This window comes from Pseudophryne corroboree, chromosome 6, assembly GCF_028390025.1.
Source record: "Pseudophryne corroboree isolate aPseCor3 chromosome 6, aPseCor3.hap2, whole genome shotgun sequence".
In the NCBI taxonomy this organism is placed as follows: Eukaryota; Metazoa; Chordata; class Amphibia; order Anura; family Myobatrachidae; genus Pseudophryne; species Pseudophryne corroboree.
In genome coordinates, this window is record NC_086449.1 from 365,312,377 (window position 1) to 365,334,873 (window position 22,497).

The 22,497-nt window shown below is 44.1% G+C and overlaps 1 protein-coding gene across 1 annotated transcript in view; it reads left to right on the top strand.

Annotated features, from left to right (window-relative positions):
• SND1 (staphylococcal nuclease and tudor domain containing 1) overlaps positions 1-22,497 on the top strand; it is a 1,401,087-nt gene that overhangs the window by 515,509 nt on the left and 863,081 nt on the right. The window contains exon 13 of the mRNA XM_063926687.1: positions 22,260-22,370. Within this exon, the coding sequence (XP_063782757.1) occupies positions 22,260-22,370 (111 nt within the window). The remainder of the gene's footprint in view (positions 1-22,259; positions 22,371-22,497) is intronic.

Genomic DNA, 22,497 nt, shown 5'->3' on the forward strand with positions numbered 1-22,497 from the left:
CCAGCGTGCCAACTGGACGGAGCCTGGGAAAACGGCACCGACCAATAAGGTGTCTGTGCGAGAGCCCCGGTGGCAAAACTGTTGGCGTAAGACCCCCCCACGGAGCAAAACCCGGACCCATCGTTGTGGGCCAGGATGTCACCGAGCCCTGCGAGTGCGTAAACGACGCCGGCAAATAAGGGGACGAAAAAGGGTCCCGACCCCCTCGGACATCAGGGGACGCCCCGGAAGTCATGACCGGGAATTGCAGTGCTCCAGACCAGGCCATGGACATCGAAGCGGCCGGCAGGCAACCGGCGGTCGCCGTCTGATGTGCGCCACCCTGGGACGCAAATGAAGCGGCCATGGAAGTGTGACCCGACCCCATCTGCTGTACCACGAGCTGGCCAGCAGATGGCGTCGTTGCACTGGGCCACAGGCCACTAACTGGCGGCAGCAGGATCTGGGATACCGGGAGCGCCCCCGGGTGAATCCCATATGCCTGCCCGCCGACGCCCGACACCCCACTGCCCCCCGCGGCAGTGGAAACCACGGGAACAGCGGGGGAAAATAGGGTATTTAAACCACCCCCATACTCCTGTGTACACGTAGGCCCCCGCCCCCCGAACTGTCCCTGCAATAGATGGCAGAGACACTATGTCCTGCACCAGCCAGGAACCCGCAGGGGAGCTGGCTGGGAAGAGCCCCGTCATTACATTCCCTTGTGGGGCGTCGCAGGACCCGCTCGACGGGTCACCGGACCCACCAACTGCGGCCGTGAGGAGTCGCACCCGACCGCCCCTGGAGGCCGGAGCCCCGGCGTGCGCGGCTCTGCCGTTGCGCCGGACTCCGAGAGCGGCCGTTGCGTGAGAGCAACCGCCGCCCGGGGAGAGCAGGACACTGTCTCCGGCGGGCGGCGAAGAGGAGGGGGGGACCAGGCGCACGCGCAGCCGGCGGTAGGCAGCCGCCGTGAGCGGACGGGCGGCCTCAGCCAGCCGGCGGGGAGGGGGCGCAGATCTCCTGGGACGGGGCATGGTACAAGCTGTGAACCTTCTACAAAGCTGGTACAGATATGTAGCGTATAGGAAGGAGGATAAGGAGTAGTAGGAGTAGTAGTAGAAGGAGTAGTAGTAGTAGGAATAGTATATTGTAGGGGGATATTTGACAATTGCTGTGCAGTATACTCTTACCACATCCAAGAAAAACTGGCAAGAGGAAGATGGCTGCCAAAACCCAGGACTATATACCCCTGTGTATACTCCTCCTACAATATCCCTAATAGGCACCTATCGGTCACCTGACCACAACTGTCCATCACTAAGGCTAGCCCTGCCTATCCTCAACACATGTCAGAAAAAATCAGGGTGCTTATGTGGCTTCGAGCCTATGCGGATCTCTGCCTGCCTAGTTGTCAGTCATTAGGCCGTTTAGCTTTGTTTGGAGAAATGTGCAGTGAATATGGATGTAAAGTATTATGGTCAGCCTCTAATCTGCGCAACAGACATAAAAACATCCGATAACCACTCCAATCCAACATAACGATTACCGGTTTTGTGTCTGCATGTACAGACTGACCAATTTCTTCCCCCCAGTGTGCTTTCTTTTGATCTCAAGATCAGTAGGTAAGGAATGATATAGCGTGTGCAGAACGATGCTATATCGTTCTCTTGATCTGACTGTTGCAGGAGCATTTGAAACAGTTTATTGGCTTCAGTCACTCTAATGCTTCTGCATACACACTAACCAGTTATAGTTCCTATTAAATTATCGGCTGATTGGATAGTATGTATGTGGCTTTACATTGTGTCTGAATATATGGGCTTTCCAAACTAGGATTTGCAGTTCAAAACCCTTATGGGGTACATAGCTTTGCTAATGAAAGCATTAATAAGTATCCATGTTTGCAACAGAACTATGGAATGTTTTATAGAGAACCAGTATCAGACCTTTTATTTATATGCAATTACACATTCCAATGTCATTCTGTCCTATCTTATGATTAATGGAGCTGATTATTATTATACGCCTGTTCTGAACACTTCGCTGATAAGTTTCTGTTAAATGACTAGAAAGTGCATTTATATCTAAATACAGCATATAGTTGTGAAGATCACATGGTTCTCAAAGTGACATTTTCCCTGCCAGAAGATGAAAAAACATTTCTCATTAACACCAGTAAATGGTATGGAGGTTACACCACAACAGCAGCATATTTATAAAGCTGCAGTCTCCATACACTTGAGTGCCCCTCCTGCTCAACAAAACAAACTACTGCCATTTTGCCCTGAACCCCACATCACCAAGGCCCAATACAAAGTACAGATTACCATTTTACTATTGCATTTGAAATACAGTGTCCATAGTCAATGCCAGTGGTGCCCAATCATATTATAAAGCAGTGGGTATACTGACATTTTTTTAAAATCTGTTTTTGAAGAACATATTTGCAATGTTTCTTTTCTTGCTAGGAAAAGTTTCAGAGAAATGTACTAAGCTTTGGAGAGTGATAAAGTAGAGAGAGATAAAGGGGTCTATTTACTAAGCTTTGGATGGAGATAAAGCACCAGCCAATTGGCTCCTAACTGTCATGTTACAGGCTGTGTTTGGAAAATGACAGGAGCTGATTGGCTGATACTTTATCTCCAGCAACTTGATCTCCATCCAAGGCTTAGTAAATAGACCCCAAAGTACCAGCCAATCGGCTCCTAGCTGGCTTCTTGCAGGCTGTTTGAAAAATGTCAGGCACTGGTTGGCTGGTAGTTTATTTCTCCTACTTTATCACTCTCCTAGGCTTCGCACATCTGCCCCATAGAGAGAATTTTTAGCAGTCCTTACATATATTTCTATTGAAAATTATTATTGCATATTTATTACCAATGATAGTCATGAGATCATAGCTGTTCAGACTAGTGACCCAATCTTTGTATGTTTAAATTAGTGTTTCAGGTATAATGAAATATTACTATAATGTCTGAGGAAGAGCTTGCTTCTGTTTCTGCTATCTTTAAACATTCTACTTATCCTAAAAGTAAATCTGAACAAAATACCATAATTCAAGTGAAAAAACTATCAAATTTGTTTGATTTGTGACACTTGTGCAGTCATTTCAAGAACTCTGTAGAACATCCCTGTCAAACCAGTGCTAAATGCAGCTGTTTTAGAAGCAATTCTTATCTTAGGTGATTAGTGACATCCTTATTACAGGCAATGTGTTAATTATTGGCGACTTGTAACCGTTTGTTATGCTTACATGTTCTCCCTTTTCAGTTATAAATTATCCATCCATTTCCCTACGTGTAATTGCAAGAGAATTACAGATGCACTCAGTGAAGGGGAATTTATGAATTTGTTTAAAGCGGCATACTGTAATCGGAGCCAAGTTAATGCACTTCTTCTGTGCTAAATGTATAATTGGCATATGGGTTTTCTAAAGCAAATGTTGCGCTCTCCCTCCTCTGTAAGAGACACCTTTTTCCATCCTAGGGTGTAATTCTTTGCTTCACTGAATTACATTTTAACTTCCCTGGAGTTGTTTGGTATCTGTGGTGCTTGCTTAATTTTTCTTAAGAACGGAAATGCCCTGAGCTTATTTTAGATATGTAACATTTTCCTATTCATTACTGCTCATATTTCATTTGTCCAAAATAAGTAGAAAATTACTTTTGGAGAGAAAGGAATCCATGTTAGTGAATTTAGTCTCCCCATACCCCTCCCGTAACTTTTGATGAGCAGACTGTTCGTCGGGCCTCAAGAATAAGTGGAAAATAGTTTATTTTTGCCCATTGTTTGAACTGTAATTATGCTGCAGTCATTTCTTAAACAGATAAACGGAAGTAGCGGATATTCTGGATTTCAGCAGTCTTGTACAAAAAAGGAATGATAACATCCGACAGGATGCCAATTATCATGCTTTAGAAGTATGCTTTCCTTTATAGAACATGCTTATATTGCATATGCTTTAAAGCACACTATAAGATATGCTTAAAAAATGAATGCATTATTATTTACTTTGGATTTATGCTAGAATACTCAAAGTTCCGCAATGCATGCTGAAGAGTTGATCTTGAATCAGATGATTCTATTTAGACTGCATTTCTATTCAGTAGCTTGTCTTTTTACCTAGACGGAGTATTGCATTGTGGAATACATGTGTGGGTTTTGCAGGCAGGGCTGGATTAACAGCCATATTGGCCTCGGGGTCATGACTTGACTGCTGAGCAGTTGCACCTCTGCTGAGCACTGGCAACTGAAGGGAATTTCAGCTATTTTAGATACCTTTCAGTAATACTTCTCCCAAGATGGAGCCCCATTGTGCCAATTGATCTCTGACCTTTTGTGGGTATCTACAGGATGCGGTAATCAACTTCTGTGTCTACATTGCCGAGCACTGGGACCTCTCACAACTGCTGTCCCTGCCTCCTCGGCCACCTAGCTGATCTGAGCATTGCACTCATTGATCCCACAGTGTATGGCTCCTCTGGTAATGGTGAGCAACGTCTCTGGATGCCATTTTGCAGAGATCAACACCACAGCGGAACACTGCTTCACAGCTTGCCCAAAATTAACATCCATTTCCCAAGCTTGCGTTCCAGATATTGGATACCTACCTTATGGCTCCAGGTCACGTCTTATCTGCAGCTCTTATCAGTGATTTCCGTTTAGTCTGCTTGCACAGGGACATTGTGGGTGAGTTCCTACCATATATTTACCATATGCTCCCTAACATTTATTATTGTGGTTCACTTTGCTCCATTATTGAAGTTGGTGTTCAAACTAAAAGTAGCAACCAAGTTCTCCAGTCACCTTTTTCAAATGTTGTAGGAGCAATTATGGAAACAGTGGAACCACTGAAGGCAGCGATGTTTACTTAATCTATATAAGAAAAGCGTGCCTGTACTACTAGATAAATGAATACTAATGAACAGAGACTAGGTGATAACATTGAACTTTGTTCAAAGATTGGCGCAGTTGGTGCCATAGCTATATCTTTTGATATAGCTGCTCTACGAAAATATCAAATGCAGCAGGAGGCGTCTTTATTAAGCTCTGGCAATACTATGATGTTAGGCTGTTTATTTTTTAAAGTTTCCCATACTTTAACTATGAATAGTTGAAAGGATGTGAATCCCGAGGTATTTATGTACTGTCAGTTTCTCCCCGTTAAAGTCAATACTTTCGCAATTAAATAACTGACTTCAACTTTCTTTCATCCAATTAAGTAGGAATGCACTAATCAAGTTATTTTACCTCCTACTCTCTGACATATATATGTGCCATAGGAGCCACTTCATAAGGGAAGTAGAGGTCCGTAGAGTAAGAAACCTCTCTATTCTGTATTTCTAAATGTTAGAGCATTTTGGAGTTACCTTTCGCAAATGGAGGATGGAAGATTTCCAGTTCTGAGCTATCGTGGCCCTGGCAGATAGTAAAATGTGACCAAGGGCATAACTGGCAGATTTAGGCGGGATACCAAGTAGAAGGGCTGAAGAGGGTTCTGGGGTTAAGGGGAGGCCTAAAACATCCTTTATATGGGCAAACACTTCTATCCAAAAAAGAGTGTAAAATGGGGTAGTCCCAAAAACATGGAAAATGGTATTGTTAGAGTGGCAGCTGATGCCAGCAGAGTTTGGAAGTCGTAGGCCATATCTTATGTAATTTAGAGGGAGTCAAATAAAATGTATTTAAAAGTTTAACATCCATTTCAGTATGATGCATTTACAGAGGGAGAAGGAAGAAAGATTAGCAGAAGATTTAACTAGAGTCTGGATACTACAGGGGGAGGATCTAGTCAGTCTACTTAAAACATGATCCAGGGGTGTCTGAAATGCAGTAGGACCAGTACTCATTCTATCAACCCAGTGTTTAAGTTGAAAATTGTAGAACCAAGCTTGGAAGGGGAAGTTGGGGGGGCAAATTAAATTTAACACAAAGTTCAGTAAATGGTGGGGTGGCGGATAAAGAGAAAAAAAATCTGCTATGGACTCTATTCTTAGGCATACCCAAGAGAAAATGTAGAGATGGGGCAAAGAGAAATATTTCTAGTAAGGAGAGTATTGTCAAGTTGAATGCCTAAAATCCCAAACTCTTAGGGCAGAGGTTCTCAAATGCAGTCCTCGAAGGCACCTTAACAGTCCAGGTTCTATGTATTGAGGTACAGAGATGAAATGACAAAAAGTGGATCCATCCTTCCATACTAAAAGCTTAACCAGGAATCTGCAGCGATACTGTATATTGTGATCCTGGAGAGGCTTTGTAATGGGCTGGAAGGATCTGTGCTTGTTTAATTTTGTGGCTCAAGAGGTCTGGGAAGAGTAGCAGATTGTCCAAGACATCCATATCTTCTACCAAACGTGCAGCCATAAGAATGTCCTCTTTAATGTAAAAATGGAGATGCAGAAGGGTGTCTCAAGGAGAAATGCCAGGGGCAGAATGAGGTTTGGGAAGACTGGATTTGGTCAGTCGGTAAGTCCTGGTTCTCTGCCAGAGGTAACAATTTTTTTGAAGTGTGTCAGAACAAAGTCTTAGAGCACCGATTCTGGAACAACCCTGATCTACATATTGTTCCTTCTGGATCTGTCCTCCAAATCACTGAGCTTGTGTTTTAAACAAAGTTTGAAAGTTCAGCCAGGACTGAGTTATGAGAAAGTTGATCATTGTTGGAGAAAACCAGCTACTCCAATTTATTCTCCAAATTATTGGTATGAATGCGAATACCCACTACCTCACCAGTAAGTTGTCTGAAAGAGGCTTGGAAGTCATAGGTGAGATCCAACCTGGAGCTTCTGACCATAAGCGGGGCATCAGCAGAGGGATCCAATTCAGGGTCAGAATTAGGTGAAGAGACAACCATGGAGGAAAATCTAATAGGAGGAGCAAGGGCGGAAAGCTTGCCCCATTGAGCAGGCATGGTGGCAGCTAGTAGTAGACGAAAGACCAGTGGTATAAATGTACATGATGTATAAAGAGCAGGCACTCATGAGACCTCTGATGCTCTTCAGTGTGGACAGAGCAGATCAAGAAAGCATCATGGAGATATAAGCAAAGGGAATTACCGTAACCCTGCAGTGGAGGTTAAGTGGAAGCCATGGAGGCATGAGATATATGTTCTAGCTGATGTTGAGAAAAGAGCAGGCCCAGCCCAGATACACTGCAGCTGTGAGTAGAGGACTCAAGAGTTCCTCCCTCACAAGTCCCAGACACTTCTGGGGGTATTCCTGGCAAAAGGCTCATCCACAGGGGAGAAACTGCAGCTTTGTCAATCCAGCAGGGTGAGATGAAGCAGCTTGTATGAGCAGTGGTGACGATAACATCATGCGGCCAACCACCGGACCCCCCAAATCACTCCCCAAATGTGTCAGGCAGTTGATAGGCAATATGTGCACTCAAAGGAGAGGTCCAGAAGCCCAAAATCAGCCGGAGGACCACTTTACTAGTGATAAAAGCTGGAGCCAGTACAAAGCAGACTAGGGGCACCAAAAGCTGTCCTGGGACGAGGTACTGGGGAGCGCGTGGCCAATGCAGGCAAGTATGTCCAGCCACCCTCCTTAGAAAATGTTAACATTTTTAAGCTCTGTGCAGCCACGTGAGCCACAAGGGGGGTGTTGGTATGAGGACTACTGTATAGAGGAGGTGGTAGCAGGAGGGGTGGCGGGTGCAATTGCTTCCCCCCTCACAACATGCAGAGTTAGGACTGACGGATGCTGCATCTGCCTCTCTCCCTATCCTAGAGCACAGCAGCATGTGCTGGGCTTATGAGAGAGGCTGCTGCTCTTGATAAGCTAGTCAAGCCACGCCCCCAAGACTTTATGCACTGCTCCCAACAATGGAACACATTTCTTAGACTACACCACTCTCCAAAGCTTTAAATGGGTTCTCAAAACCCACTCCTGTAATTAAAGCTCTCATCGTAACCCTCCACTCAATGCTCCTTGCTCATCTTTACTCTGTTAAACCTGTAGATTAAAATGTTTCAGATGCGGGACCCTCTTCCTTTTATGTGCTTTTACCTCCTATACTTATAATACATATGTAATCCCGGGTTGACTGGATACCGGCTGTCAGTATCCCGACAATACCATCCCGTCAGCCAGAATGCCATCTATGAGGCAGCGAGTACCCATACGGGCTCGCAACACTTTGGGCTGTAGGTTATATACCCAATTGTGTGGTGGCATGGACCCACCACCCCGAGTAGGAATACGGGGCTGCCCCCTCAGGATTCCAACCACCGGCATTTCACTTGCTGTCAGGATTCCGGCGTCTATATCCTGAACGCAGAGATCAGGACAGCCGGTATATTAACTACATCTCCTTATACCATTCTCCTCTTTTCTTTGCCATTAATGTTAAAATTCTCTGTATTTTGTGGCTATTATGACTACATTTTTAGCAGTGTTTATGTAGCTAGTATAACCTATTCTGCAGTGTATTGTACGGTAATACCCCTTTTGCACCAAATTCCCAGGTCTGAACCAGGATTTGGGATACACTTCCAAGCCGGGTCAGACCCGTGACTAAACCCCCCCCCCCCCCCCCCCCCTGCCTTCCTTCCTTTTTTTACACCGCAGTGCCGATCCAGGATATTCCCGGATCTGACCGTTTAAACAGTGCACCCGCGTGCATTGTCTTGTGGGCCGGCGCTTAGAGATGAAGTCATATCCAAGTGTTGGGAAACCCAGCAGTTAGGGACTCTGGAGCGTCACGCTGGGGGCAAGCCCAGCAATCTGGAAGCTGCTGTGCTGCGCCCTCCAAGCCTCCGGCGCTGCCGGGCACCAGTCACAGCGCTGCTGTCTGCATAGACCGTGTCTGCCGTGTCTCCAACCTTTTAGCTGCTGCATGGCAACCATGTTGGTGCTGCTGTCTGAATAGATAGCATGCACTGTGACCCCCAGCTTCCCAACTGCCCTCCGGACACTGCGGTACAGGAGGTCTGCCATGCTGTAAATGGGTGCAGGGTCGGGTAACATAGTTGTTGAGGTTGAAAAGAGGCGAAATGCCCATCGGGTTCAACCTGAATTCTGTGTTTAGCTGTGCACATTATAATGCACCAGCTGGAGTAATGGTTTCGTACCAGTTGTCAACTATATTTCGTACAACTCCCAGATACTTAATGTCAATATATGAAATGCTGTAGCCCTGGATACTTTTTTCAGCTAGAAAGCTGTCCAATCTGATTTTGAATGCATTTACAGTGTCCGCCATTATTACCTTCTCTGGCAGGGAGTTCCAAATCTTTATTGCCCTTACCGTGAAGAACCCTTTCCTACATTTTGTGTGGAATTTTCTCTCCTCTAATCTCGGTGAGTTTCCTATACAGAGTTCTATTAATAAATTAATCACCTGCTAACTCCTCGTAATGACCCTTTATATATTTGAAGATATTAATATTTCCTCTTAGACGTATCTTTTCTAGAGTACACATTTAACCTAGTTAGCCTTTCCTCGTACTCCAGTGTCTCTAACCCTTTAATCAGTTTAGTAGCTCTACTTTGAACTCTTTCGAGTTCCCCAATATCCTTTTATAATATGGTGCCCAGAATTGAACACAATATTCCAGGTGCGGACGTACCAATGATTTGTACAGCAGCAGGATTACATCCTTGTCCCTGGTCTGAATACCCCGTTTTATGCAAGCAAGGACTTTACTTGCCTTCTTCGCTGCATTTTGACACTCTGTACTGTTATTGAGCGTATTATCTGAGGACCCCCAAATCTTTTTCCACTACTGTTACCCCTATATTTTCCGCATTAAGTGAATAGGATGCAAGTTTGTTTTTAATCCCAAAATGCATAACTTTGCATTTTTCAATATTGAACCTCATTCCCCATTTAGACGCCCAGGATTCAAGTTTAAATACCGTATATACTCGAGTATAAGCCGACTTTTTCAGCACTTTTTTTTGTGCTGAAAAAGCCACCTCGGCTTATACTCGAGTCAGTGACAGGCAGAGGCAGAGCAGTGTGAAGGAGGGACACGGAGCGCACAGCGCGCGGCTCTCCTGTGTCCCTCCTGCATCTCCGGCGGCAGCAGCGGCGGTTCTATTACAGGAAGTACCCGTTCGTGACCTCTGATCACGAACCGGCACTTCCTTTAATAGACCCGCCGCGGCCGCCGAAGATGCAGGAGGGACACAGGAGAGGCGCGTGCTGTGCGCTTCGTGTCCCTCCAGAAGACAGCGCGGGATCGACGGAGGGGTAAGTAACAACACTGTGGGGCATACCTGGCACTTGGGGAGGGAACGTATCTGGCATCATGAGGGGGCGTATCTGGCAGCACTGTGGGGGCATATCTGGCAGCACTGTGGGGGCATATCTGGCAGCACTGTGGGGGCATATCTGGCAGCACTGTGGGGGCATAACTGGCAGCACTGTGGGGGCATATCTGGCAGCACTGTGGGGGCATATCTGGCAGCACTGTGGGGGCATATCTGGCAGCACTGGCAGCACTGTGGGGGCATATCTGGCAGCACTGTGGGGGCATAACTGGCAGCACTGTGGGGGCATATCTGGCAGCACTGTGGGGGCATATCTGGCAGCACTGTGGGGGCATATCTGGCAGCACTGTGGGGGCATAACTGGCAGCACTGTGGGGGCATATCTGGCAGCACTGTGGGGGCATATCTGGCAGCACTGTGGGGGCATATCTGGCAGCACTGTGGGGGCATATCTGGCAGCACTGGCAGCACTGTGGGGGCATATCTGGCAGCACTGTGGGGGCATAACTGGCAGCACTGTGGGGGCATATCTGGCAGCACTGTGGGGGCATATCTGGCAGCACTGTGGGGGCATATCTGGCAGCACTGTGGGGGCATATCTGGCAGCACTGTGGGGGCATATCTGGCAGCACTGTGGGGGCATAACTGGCAGCACTGTGGGGGCATATCTGGCAGCACTGTGGGGGCATATCTGGCAGCACTGTGGGGGCATATCTGGCAGCACTGGCAGCACTGTGGGGGCATATCTGGCAGCACTGTGGGGGCATAACTGGCAGCACTGTGGGGGCATATCTGGCAGCACTGTGGGGGCATATCTGGCAGCACTGTGGGGGCATATCTGGCAGCACTGTGGGGGCATAACTGGCAGCACTGTGGGGGCATATCTGGCAGCACTGTGGGGGCATATCTGGCAGCACTGTGGGGGCATATCTGGCAGCACTGTGGGGGCATATCTGGCAGCACTGGCAGCACTGTGGGGGCATATCTGGCAGCACTGTGGGGGCATAACTGGCAGCACTGTGGGGGCATATCTGGCAGCACTGTGGGGGCATATCTGGCAGCACTGTGGGGGCATATCTGGCAGCACTGTGGGGGCATATCTGGCAGCACTGTGGGGGCATATCTGGCAGCACTGTGGGGGCATATCTGGCAGCACTGTGGGGGCATATCTGGCAGCACTGTGGGGGCATAACTGGCAGCACTGTGGGGGCATAACTGGCAGCACTGTGGGGGCATAACTGGCAGCACTGTGGGGGCATATCTGGCAGCACTGTGGGGGCATATCTGGCAGCACTGTGGGGGCATATCTGGCAGCACTGTGGGGGCATATCTGGCACTATGAGGGCATATCTGGCACTGAGGGCTGTGTACGGCTAGAGCTGCATTTCCCACCCTAGGCTTATACTCGAGTCAATAAGTTTTCCCAGGTTTTTGTGGTAGAATTAGGTGCCTCGGCTTATATTCGGGTCGACTTATACTCGAGTATATACGGTAAGTCATTCTGTAGAGACTCCACATCTGTTTCCAAATTAATTACCTTACACAGTTTAGTATCATCTGCAAAGATTGATACTGTGCTTCCCAGCCCTATTCCTAGGTCATTAATAAATATATTGAACAGTAGCGGGCCAAGTACGGATCCACCTGTGCTGACAGCTCATTTGAAGAAAATGCATTGTTGCTAAAGATTGTTTGACAGGTTTGGAAAACAATAACGTTTGTAAGACTAGTCAGTCTGAATACTAGAAATTAGTGGCAGATGGCAAATAAATTCTGCATAGCAATGTAAAGTCTATTGTTTCCTACCATGAAGCTGAAGCATATTTATTTGACCCTCTCTGCTGTCCTTTAGTCTTGCATAGATTTAAAAAAACCTGCAGGCCTTGCAGGAATTGGTTAGCCTGCAGCCAGGGCAGTATCTGGGTTTTGTATGCAGCAATTGCCATGGTTACCTTTTTCTAAAGATGCTTATGTATACAAGTGTCTGGTTTCTAGATCTCCACAACTCTTACAAACAGCAGGGGTGGGAGGTTAGCTCATTTTCTGTTTATTTCAAACCTTCCACCTCCCCTTTAACTATTTGTAATTGCCCTTTAAAATGTTGTCTATTGAGTATCTCGTATTTCATTGTTTAATTATAAACCTAAGAGCTGTAATGCATTTTTCACAGTGATTAATTGCACAAAGGTTGTACTGAAGCAGACATAACGCACACCACTGTCTTCATGCCTGCAAAGTTCTGTGATATAATTGGTAGTAATTTTGTGCTAACATTTCATGAATAGGCTGCTGGGAAAGTCTCTGATGACCTCTAACACCTTGCTTGAAATAGAGGACATATTTATTCCCTTTTTCATTTGACTAGATTGGATTCTTACTCTATTGATGTTTACTAGTGACACTCAGGCATTTGTTTAATACTGGTGATTATCATGTTTTGCTTGATGAAATGTTTGGATCCTGCAGCTATTTGATCAGTATTGAAGTGCTTTTATGAGCAGTAGAATTTGGTTTCAATTCATGGAAATCAACAATTTTTATCTTTTTATTTTGTGCTTTGCCACAATGTGTGAAACAGAAGATTGGTGCGTTTGGTTAGTGGATGGAGTAGGAGCTGATACTGTATATGTATTGATACACAAACAAAACAAATTTTTTTTTCTGTTATTGTAGACAGAGTAAACAATTGGTATCTCTTGAAAATCCTCCTTTGGGTGGCTGCATTTTTGCAGTGCATCCATGCCCCCCTGAACATGGCCAGTGCTGCCATTTTATAAAGTAAATGTGTCTTTAATTATTGAGGGGTAAATGTATTAAATGCTGATATGGGGGAGTAGTTGTATCCGCTATATTGGCTCTGCTGTCTAAAAGACCATGCAGATATCCAGGGCAATGTACGAATGGTCAGCAGCGCTGACCGTTCCGACACATGCAGCTATTAATATCGACAGCTGCAGGTGGTGATGCCCCTATCGCCACAGCAGGATCATAGTTGTCCCTGGCTGTGGTGGGGTGCTGGCTCCAGACTGCGCAGGGGATCTCGCATGAGAGAACCCGCACATGCACACTAGAGTCGGCTGGGCACTTTGTGCTCAGGGAGGCATTGCCGGAGGGGGGGTTAACTATCTGCTTTGGCAGACAAGATGTTAATACATCTTGTCAATGTCACTTCCTGCTTTGCCTCTGTAATGAGGTGAAGCAGGACGTGTTTTACTGGCACAATACATTCTTACATTTCATTTGAAGTTTGCTTATAATGGAAGTCATATCTTTTATGGCGCTGGTGTACTGAGCATAAAAAAAAAAATGTATATACCAGGCATTCTGAACTTATGTACTCTAAGCACACTAACGGTGCAGGTTTGTTGATATCCAGACTTCAGCAGAAATGGTGGAAACAAAACAGAGGTATTAATGAAGTCACCTGTGCTCAAGCATGGGTAACGATAAAACCTGGACCGTTAGTGTGCCTTGTGGAGCGAGGTTTGGAATGCCTGGCATATATAGTGTACAGCACTTGGCCTAAATGCACCTTAATTGTCAAGGTTTTAAGGATATCCAGTCTTGATTCCTGATTGTCAAATCAAATTGACTGAGGTACTAATTAAGCCACCGATACTCAAGTAGTGGACTTCCTAAAAACCTGCACTGCTAAGGTTTCTTGAGGACTGAGTTTGGGAACAACTGGTGTACACTGGAAGGAGATGGTTAATTGTTTGTAATCCAGGTAATACTCTTGGTGAGATCTGAATTCAGTAAAAGAAGGTTGGGTTAGTAGCAATAATACAACATTCATTTATTTCAAAATCCAAGTTAATAATAGCTATGCAAAAATTGGATTAATAGCAGTGGCTACAATAAAACACTTAAATCAAGAAAGTAATATAATACATATTGATCATTTAAGATTTGTATGTAGTTGCAAATGTGCATTCATTTATAGCAGGGGTAGAGAACCTCTGGCCTACGGACCTTATACAGCCCGGAGAAGCAATTTGTCTGTCCAGGCAGCTGCAGAGTGTAAAGCAGTCTGCCGCGCATGGCATCATGGGAGATGTAGTTTTCTCACATGGTGCACTGTGTACAGTGTAAGAAAACTATATCTCCCATGCTGCAGTGTGTAGGAGACTGATCCAGGCAATGACGTGAGACAGCATTGGAGAGTGATCTCAACGGAGGTCTGCTCTACTGGCTGCGGGCAGGAGGAACGGCTGTGTTGTGGTGCAGGGTGGACCCTGGACCTGTGGTGTGCAGGAGTTTGGATGGGACCTGTCCTGTAGTATGTGTAAGTGTCCCTATAGTGGGGCCAGTATGTGTAACTGGCACTATAGTGGGACCAGTATGTGTAACTGGCACTATAGTGGGACCAGTATGTGTAAGTCCATGCCCACTTTACTAAGCGAGCGCGTGCATGGGGGTGGGTGCTTAAAAATTGGCCCGCAAATGATGATGAAAAATCCAAATGGCCCTTGGCAGATAAAAGGATCCCCACCCCTGATTTATAGGAACAGACTTGGACACCATAAGCAATGTGGACAAGCTGTGTGAAGGTAGTGTGAGTTGTCCGGGACCCCTATAGGCATACCTCTTTGACTCTAAGTCACAGCCAATAATAATAAAACTGACTAGTACTACACTAGTGTCAGAATTATGATCACAGACCTTAAGTCCTGATTTAATGAGTGCATAGCCAAATAAAATAATCACAATTCTTTTTATGTTACTCTGCCTAGCAGCAAAAGGTTTTCAGATTCCATGCGCACAAGACTGAGGTGCAGCTACACAATACACACGTGTGTGAATCCACCCCACACACAAGAAACAGATGCAGAATAAAAAATAGTGTATTAACAGTAGCGCTCTCCAGCCACCAAGTTTGAATTAAAACACCAGGAGTGAAAAAATCAAGGAAACTGATTCACCCTGAGGGAATGGAGGGATCCTTCACCCTCCCTTTGCTTAGGTCTGTGTAAACAGCAGCAAAACACTTCTCTCTCTCGATCACAGACCAAATAGGAAAATTCTCCAAAGCCTCAGAGAAAATCCGTAACGGATGACAATGGGTTCACTTCTTAAAAAGCATCCTGAAACACTTTAAAGAGAGAGATACATAGTGTAGCAGTCCTTTAAGATAAAAAGTTGTTTTATTCCACAGACCGCACTTACAAGACAATGATTAAAAACAGGCACATAAATTCAACTCCTATGGACATATCACCAAGATGACATCTTTCCTCCTCGGGAAACTCCTGTAACACCAGCTGGACACGGTGTGTGGGGAAGCCTGGTTCCGGATCCACAACTTCCACCAAAACCAAGAAGATCCTTCAGAGTGAATGGAGAAACGTCCACGGGTTGTAACAACAAGTGAAGCTCAACGCGTATCGGACATACCGTCCTTCATCAGGAGCATACATTCACTTGTTTAGAAACCATACTTATACCCTATACACAGCTGGAGACGATTACCGCTAACCGGCAATTTCCAGTATCTTCGGAAATGAAGATACTGGAAATTGACGGTTAGCGGTAATCGTCTCCAGCTGTGTATAGGGTATAAGTATAGTTTCTAAACAAGTGAATGTATGCTCCTGATGAAGGACGGTATGTCCGATACGCGTTGAGCTTCACTTGTTGTTACAACCCGTGGACGTTTCTCCATTCACTCTGAAGGATCTTCTTGGTTTTGGTGGAAGTTGTGGATCCGGAACCAGGCTTCCCCACACACCGTGTCCAGCTGGTGTTACAGGAGTTTCCCGAGGAGGAAAGATGTCATCTTGGTGATATGTCCATAGGAGTTGAATTTATGTGCCTGTTTTTAATCATTGTCTTGTAAGTGCGGTCTGTGGAATAAAACAACTTTTTATCTTAAAGGACTGCTACACTATGTATCTCTCTCTTTAAAGTGTTTCAGGATGCTTTTTAAGAAGTGAACCCATTGTCATCCGTTACGGATTTTCTCTGAGGCTTTGGAGAATTTTCCTATTTGGTCTGTGATCGAGAGAGAGAAGTGTTTTGCTGCTGTTTACACAGACCTAAGCAAAGGGAGGGTGAAGGATCCCTCCATTCCCTCAGGGTGAATCAGTTTCCTTGATTTTTTCACTCCTGGTGTTTTAATTCAAACTTGGTGGCTGGAGAGCGCTACTGTTAATACACTATGTTACTCTGCCTGTTATACCATACTGTACACCTCTCTTGCTTGCCACCACCCATTGTATAATGGGGCCACATATCACCAAACACTATCACAATTGCATAGTCTCTGCAATACAAACTAGCGCTCTGTTAGTTTGTCTCCCACTGTATTAAGCAATAAATAGTCATAGCATAACATTAGCTGGCAAACAAATTTTTCAAAGACTGGGTTCTTGAGCATATATGAAAATATACTACTAAAGAAACACTTTATTTAAAAAAATTAGTACAATGCTTAGTTACAAAAATAATCTAAAAGTGTTACAGAATACATAGTCAAACATGTTGCAATTTCAAAATAAAAAGGAAAAAAACAAACACAGAATTAGATGGCTTATTCTGGACTGAAGGGTATTGCAGGAAATGGAGGTGCAGATTTCAATTAAGAATTGATCCCCCAAAGTCTGACACAGAACATGGATCATACCTTTTAATCAACTTTTCCACCAATATTGATGTCATGACCAAGTCCCTGATGACTGGGTTGCCAGTTAATAACCCAGGGTCCATGCCTAGACTTCCCACGTAATTAACCTAAGTACAGATAACTGTACATACGTTCCCCTGTGTAGTAGGAACATGAAATATGGTATGCTCACATTAATCTCTTTTTAGGCTGTAAAAGAATTGTAAACAAGACTGCTCTGTGAAGTGTGAGTGTAATATACCAAATGTATCCCATACCATATATCCTAGGTGTCCCCAAATCAACCTAACCAGCACACAAGCAATAAGGTAGTTTCCGAAACTCCCTGCTATTGTAGAAGTATCATGTTGAAACACAACCTATGGTTATAGTCTTTTTTTTTTTTCTTTTTTTTTTCATGCTTGAAGCTTTGTGCACACCTTTTGGTCCCCAAAGATAGCTTTCATGTGCAATCTAACCAGCTCCATGTATCTGTATGTGGACATTGATGAACGGCTTTTGTTTACCTATCTCCTGTCCAGGTAATTACTTTTTTAATCTCACAGGATACCATATGAAGATGTACAAACTAATGAAACTATACAAGCCCCCCTCAGACTTCCTGAGTGAGTAAAATAATATTAGCTTGGTTCAGTCCTGGCCTTCAAAGTGCTGTGCAGTCACTCCTTTCTGAAGCTAGACTGTTGCTGTTTCTAATCCAAGACTCCTGTTAATGGCTAGACTGACTTGATACAGTTTATTTCACAATAGACTGATCCAACCAGCAAGAACAGCAGCAAGGGGCGGTCCTAAGGGTTGCCTAAGACTGCTGGACGGGAGGTGGAAAAGGGCAGAAGGAGACCCAGGCTGCTAAGTGATCCTATCAGGTGGTTGTTCCCAGCTCCTCTGGCAGCGCTGGTGCTTTTTCAGCCCAATGCTGGTTACCACAAAATCAGAGGGGGGTGACATTGGGTCCCCCTGATATTAGGGTAACAAGGACTGGGCAGTCAGCTTGGGTTGTTGGAATCATGATTTCACAAACCCCCATGCCAGTTGATACCAAGGCTGGTGGAATCATGATTTCACAAACCCCCATGCCAGTTGATACCAAGGCTGGCTTTCCCAGTGGAGTGGGGATTGCAAAACTGCGTGTGGAAATGTTACTTAATCTTGTTGTACTATTAATATCTGTTAGACATAACAGAGTAAAGTACACACTCCCATCAGTTCTGGGAGATAAAGGACAACCCTAACCACACCCATCTCGCCTTATCTATTGAAAATGCTCACTACTTTTTTTTTCCTTTTTTTTCTTTTTTTTATGTAACACCCCCCATATGTTTTCTGTAACCATTGGCGTTTACTTACCCTGGGGGCTTCATTTCATCCTAGTTCTTTGGTTTCTGGGGTTGTCGGCTCTGCTGACACATCTGTACTGTTGCGGCTGCCTGCCTGCTCCCAGTTCCTCTCTGATACCACTGGAAGCCAGTGGGTAGGTGTTTCTAGATGCAAATGCAGTATCCTGTGTAGCAGGTGGAGGAGGGGTTGGGGGGAAGCGGGAGAGCACACACTCCTCCTCTTGCTCTACAAAGTGGATGGAGCATGCCTGAACGTAGTTCCCAGCCTTTTACGCCACTGTCATTGTGAGTGACAGCCTGGGCACACACTCATGGCACACTGTTTGAGAAAAAGTGCTACTTACAGTACTGTAATAAAAAAGTTGTTAACTTGGGTTAAGGTGGAAACCTTTTATTTGCATGAAATTTCACGTAAACTAAGTAACAAGAATGGCCTTGCTTGAAGTGAAGGTGTCACCTTATGGCGCTGATGTATGTAGCCACTGTGAAAATCTACTTTGCCTAAGTAAATATGCATTAAACTGCTGTGGCAGCTCTTTGGTGTTCTAGTTGGACACAATTGTGGAGCTTTTATTAGTGGGAATCAACAAATGTCAAATGTTTCTTCTATCACAAATGTTCTAATTTCTAAAGCAGTAACATTTTTTTTCTGTCTATTGCACCTTCTGCTATATTGCACCACATTGTGTCTTATACTACAATGGATTCAGCCCTCTGTGTGATTGGCACAACCACTGGAACCGTGAGATGTGCCTATATTTCCCATGACACCCAAAGCATGTCCAGTTTTCTCATTTTGGAGTTTCTATTCAGAGGTGGGTGTCATGTAGAATCTCCTTATGATTTATAGCTGCAGTCTCTCCTTGTGATAAATCTCCTCAAGTGCTTTCTGAACCCTGTGTCTTTTCATTTAGGTAGCCAGATTTTTTTTATTCAAACCCATTCTTCTTTAAGGAGAGTAGACTGTGTCCCTTTGGGAAGCAGTTTGCCTTGTTTGAATCAATGCAGACATTTTCCCGTTTGTTCCCCTCTGCGTCTTTCCATTTGTGGGAGCCGTCCCTGCCAGCTGAAAGGTGTGGGAATGTGAAACAAATAGAATTCTGAAATGTCAAAAGTATGTTGCGGATAATTACTTTTGCTCAGTGAACCTTGTGCTGGGCTGGCACAGACTAAATCCCATGCTGCATTTACACACAGTTAAAATTGAAAGGATGGTTTCAGAGTAGATACAAAATGTATTCTAACCCCTTCCCAGCCTTTACAAGTGCTGCACTCCAGTAATTGGTGACCATTGCCTTGTGAATTAGCTGTAGCGGAGTGTAATGCTTATGATTAGAGAGACACCTTTGCATGCAGAGCTTGCTGTAGCAGCGATCACATTTTATGAATGTATGGCTCTGGATTTTTTTTCTCTTCTAATTTTATCTACTCGTAATGTATGTGACCTTTATAAAGATTTACCTTGGCGTAATGAAACAAATACATCTGGCTAAATCTGTCACCTATGCTGAGACGACCAATTTTGTGCTTCTCATTTTACTGGTATGTAATGATATTTCGGAGGCATGGAGCACACACTACCTCATTCTTTAGTGAGGTCTGTGGTTCCTATTACATTTCCCATAATTTGCACTCCTCTCAGCAGTAGTAGATTTATATGGGGGATTTAAATTCTGAGTGATGTGTCTGTGCATGGATCGCCCATATATGGTAGTGCTGACTAGCAGGTTCCCTCTTGCATGTGGTGTGAGGGAAAACACATTGCATAGAATTGAATTCCACTCTTTGAGAGGAGTTGCTATAGGCAGGTAATTAACTCTTCTGTTCTTTTTCTATTAGATGCAATAATAAGAGGCATATTCAATTAGCCATGCAGGGGGAAAGCTATTAAATGGCCTGTCCCCCATGCAGGGATTAATGTGCTAAGCCACTGATTCCGTGGGAGGAATTTGGAGTACCCAGAGGAAACCCACGCAAGCATGGGGAGAATATACAAACTTTATACAGTTAGGGCCATGGTAGGAATCAAACCCATGACCTCAGTGGTGTGAGGTAGTAATGCTAACCATTACATAGTCTGTGCTGAAACATAGTGTTGTTCAATTAGCCGCTGTAATTTACAGTTTAATTTCCTCACGAGGACACCTGAGAAAGTCATACACTCACCATTCCAGTGACCTATAAGCATATATTCATATAAATTAATTTACTATCCCTGGTATGTGTAAATATTGGGGGTTACAGTGGAGCTGGGTGGGGGGATTGTTTTGAGATGCACTACTCTAGGCGATTGTGAAGTCTATTAAGAATGTGTTTATAAACCTCATTATTGGAAGCTACAATTAATGTTGCACTGCCGCCTTGTCTGATATTTTCATTAGGTACCAGTGTGCTGAACTCTGACCCTGTTCTACCTGGGTGTGTCTACCTTTTTACAGCTTTGCCTACAAACATGGAGTTGTGTGACCAATAATAGTCGCACACAACAGTTGCTTATTATCTGCGGTCACAGTTGAGCTTTTTAGTACGTTTTTGTTTTAAACATTAATTTCAAGTGATGATGGGTAAATAGGCAGTTCTTTCAAACTTTGTCTAGGTTTATGTATTTTATCATTATTTAGCAAATCATTCTGCAGTTTGTAAGCATTTAGTCTTATATGTAGTGTAATATGTTGGTGCAACTATTAAAAGGTACATTTGAAAAATATTGCATACTGTGTTGTGGATATGAAGCTCAGCTTACTGATGTTGTTTTGCAGTTCATTTGTATGTTTTATGACATGCTTGATGAATGAGAAGTGGAGAGAATGGAAAACCAAACTAGTTGCACTTCATCTTGGCATTCATGCATGTGTGTCTTATGTTAGATGCAGTTACAAAATAACATGCACCGCTCTCATCGATCTGCACTCCAAATCAGCCACAGATTGTGGTCATATGCAGTGTTGGGCCAACACCATAAACATCTCTGTGCTTTCAACATATTAAACCTTAAATCAAAATGTTCAGATAAATCTCCCACTTTCTGGTTATCACATCCTATTACATGCTCCCCCTTTGTGTTGTAGCATAGTACAAAGCAAAATACAAAATGAGGGTAAGGGTGTTTTTGGGCAGCAACTGGTGGTTGTCACATTGTTAATACTTTGTGCTGTTAATATTTATAACCGATGCTCTCTGGTTTGTTTCATGCAAAATATATTGAATAATGCGAACATAGCAAATAATTGAATAATCATAGCCAGTTTATCTGAAAGGTCTTTGGTTTTAATTCTCACTCCTTGTTTGATGTCCATCTCCTTGTGACCCAGGGGAACAAATACAAGCAGAGCAACCATATAAATGTAGTAGGTTATTGATTTATATTAATGACACAACAAAGTGATATGCGTACATTTAAAGAAAACAAAACCATTCAATGAAGGTCCTTTTAGACACCATAAAAGCAACTAAATCCATAAACCTAGCACCTCAACATTTTGTCAGAATAAAGTTTCCTCTGGTGTATAACAAAGCATTGTAGGGTTTCTGTATGATTTACCAACGGATGGGATGGCGGCTATCAATATCCATTGTGCGTCCACCAATAGAGTGCACCTGGCGGCAGCAGTTCAGTTGTGCTGCTAGTTAGGCGAGATAACCGCTGACGTGTTTAGCCTCTCTGCGCAGCTAAACGTTGTGCTTTTGGGCAAGTCAAGTGGGTGACCAATCGGAGCAACAATTAAATTGACCATTCCTATATGGAATATAGGATTTTACTAGAGCTATTTTAAATGTTGTATTTTATTTCTTTCACATCCGTTCACCTTGTGCTGTGTTTTGACTTTTAATGCTCTAGAAGTGTCTGCTTCAAATTTAAATGTTTAGTAAGTATAACATACTTGTACTGTATTGATTCAATATAACTTTTAGTTTTAAATGCTGTTCATATAGCACCATACCAGAAATCTCACCTTTTTGTGCCCATTTTTTTATTGTATTGCATCTGGGGGTTTTTAAAATAAATTCTGATGAATAATTATGATTCTAGATCAATTTCTGTCATAACAGTACCTGTAATGCTTTTCCAATCTTATCCTAACAGCTGACTTTCGTGTTTCTCCACAGAAACATTGCAGAAGCCCTTGTGAGCAAAGGTCTGGCCACTGTGATTCGCTACCGTCAGGATGATGACCAGAGATCCTCACACTACGATGAGCTCCTAGCAGCAGAGGCCCGGTAGGTTTATTAATTGACAGACTACGATTCAGCTACCATAAGCAAGTGTGTAGGAGACTGTACAGTATCTGCAGATTTGAAATAAAGATAGCTGCTTTTAATTTAATTAGGTGAGTTCCTGTGTGGC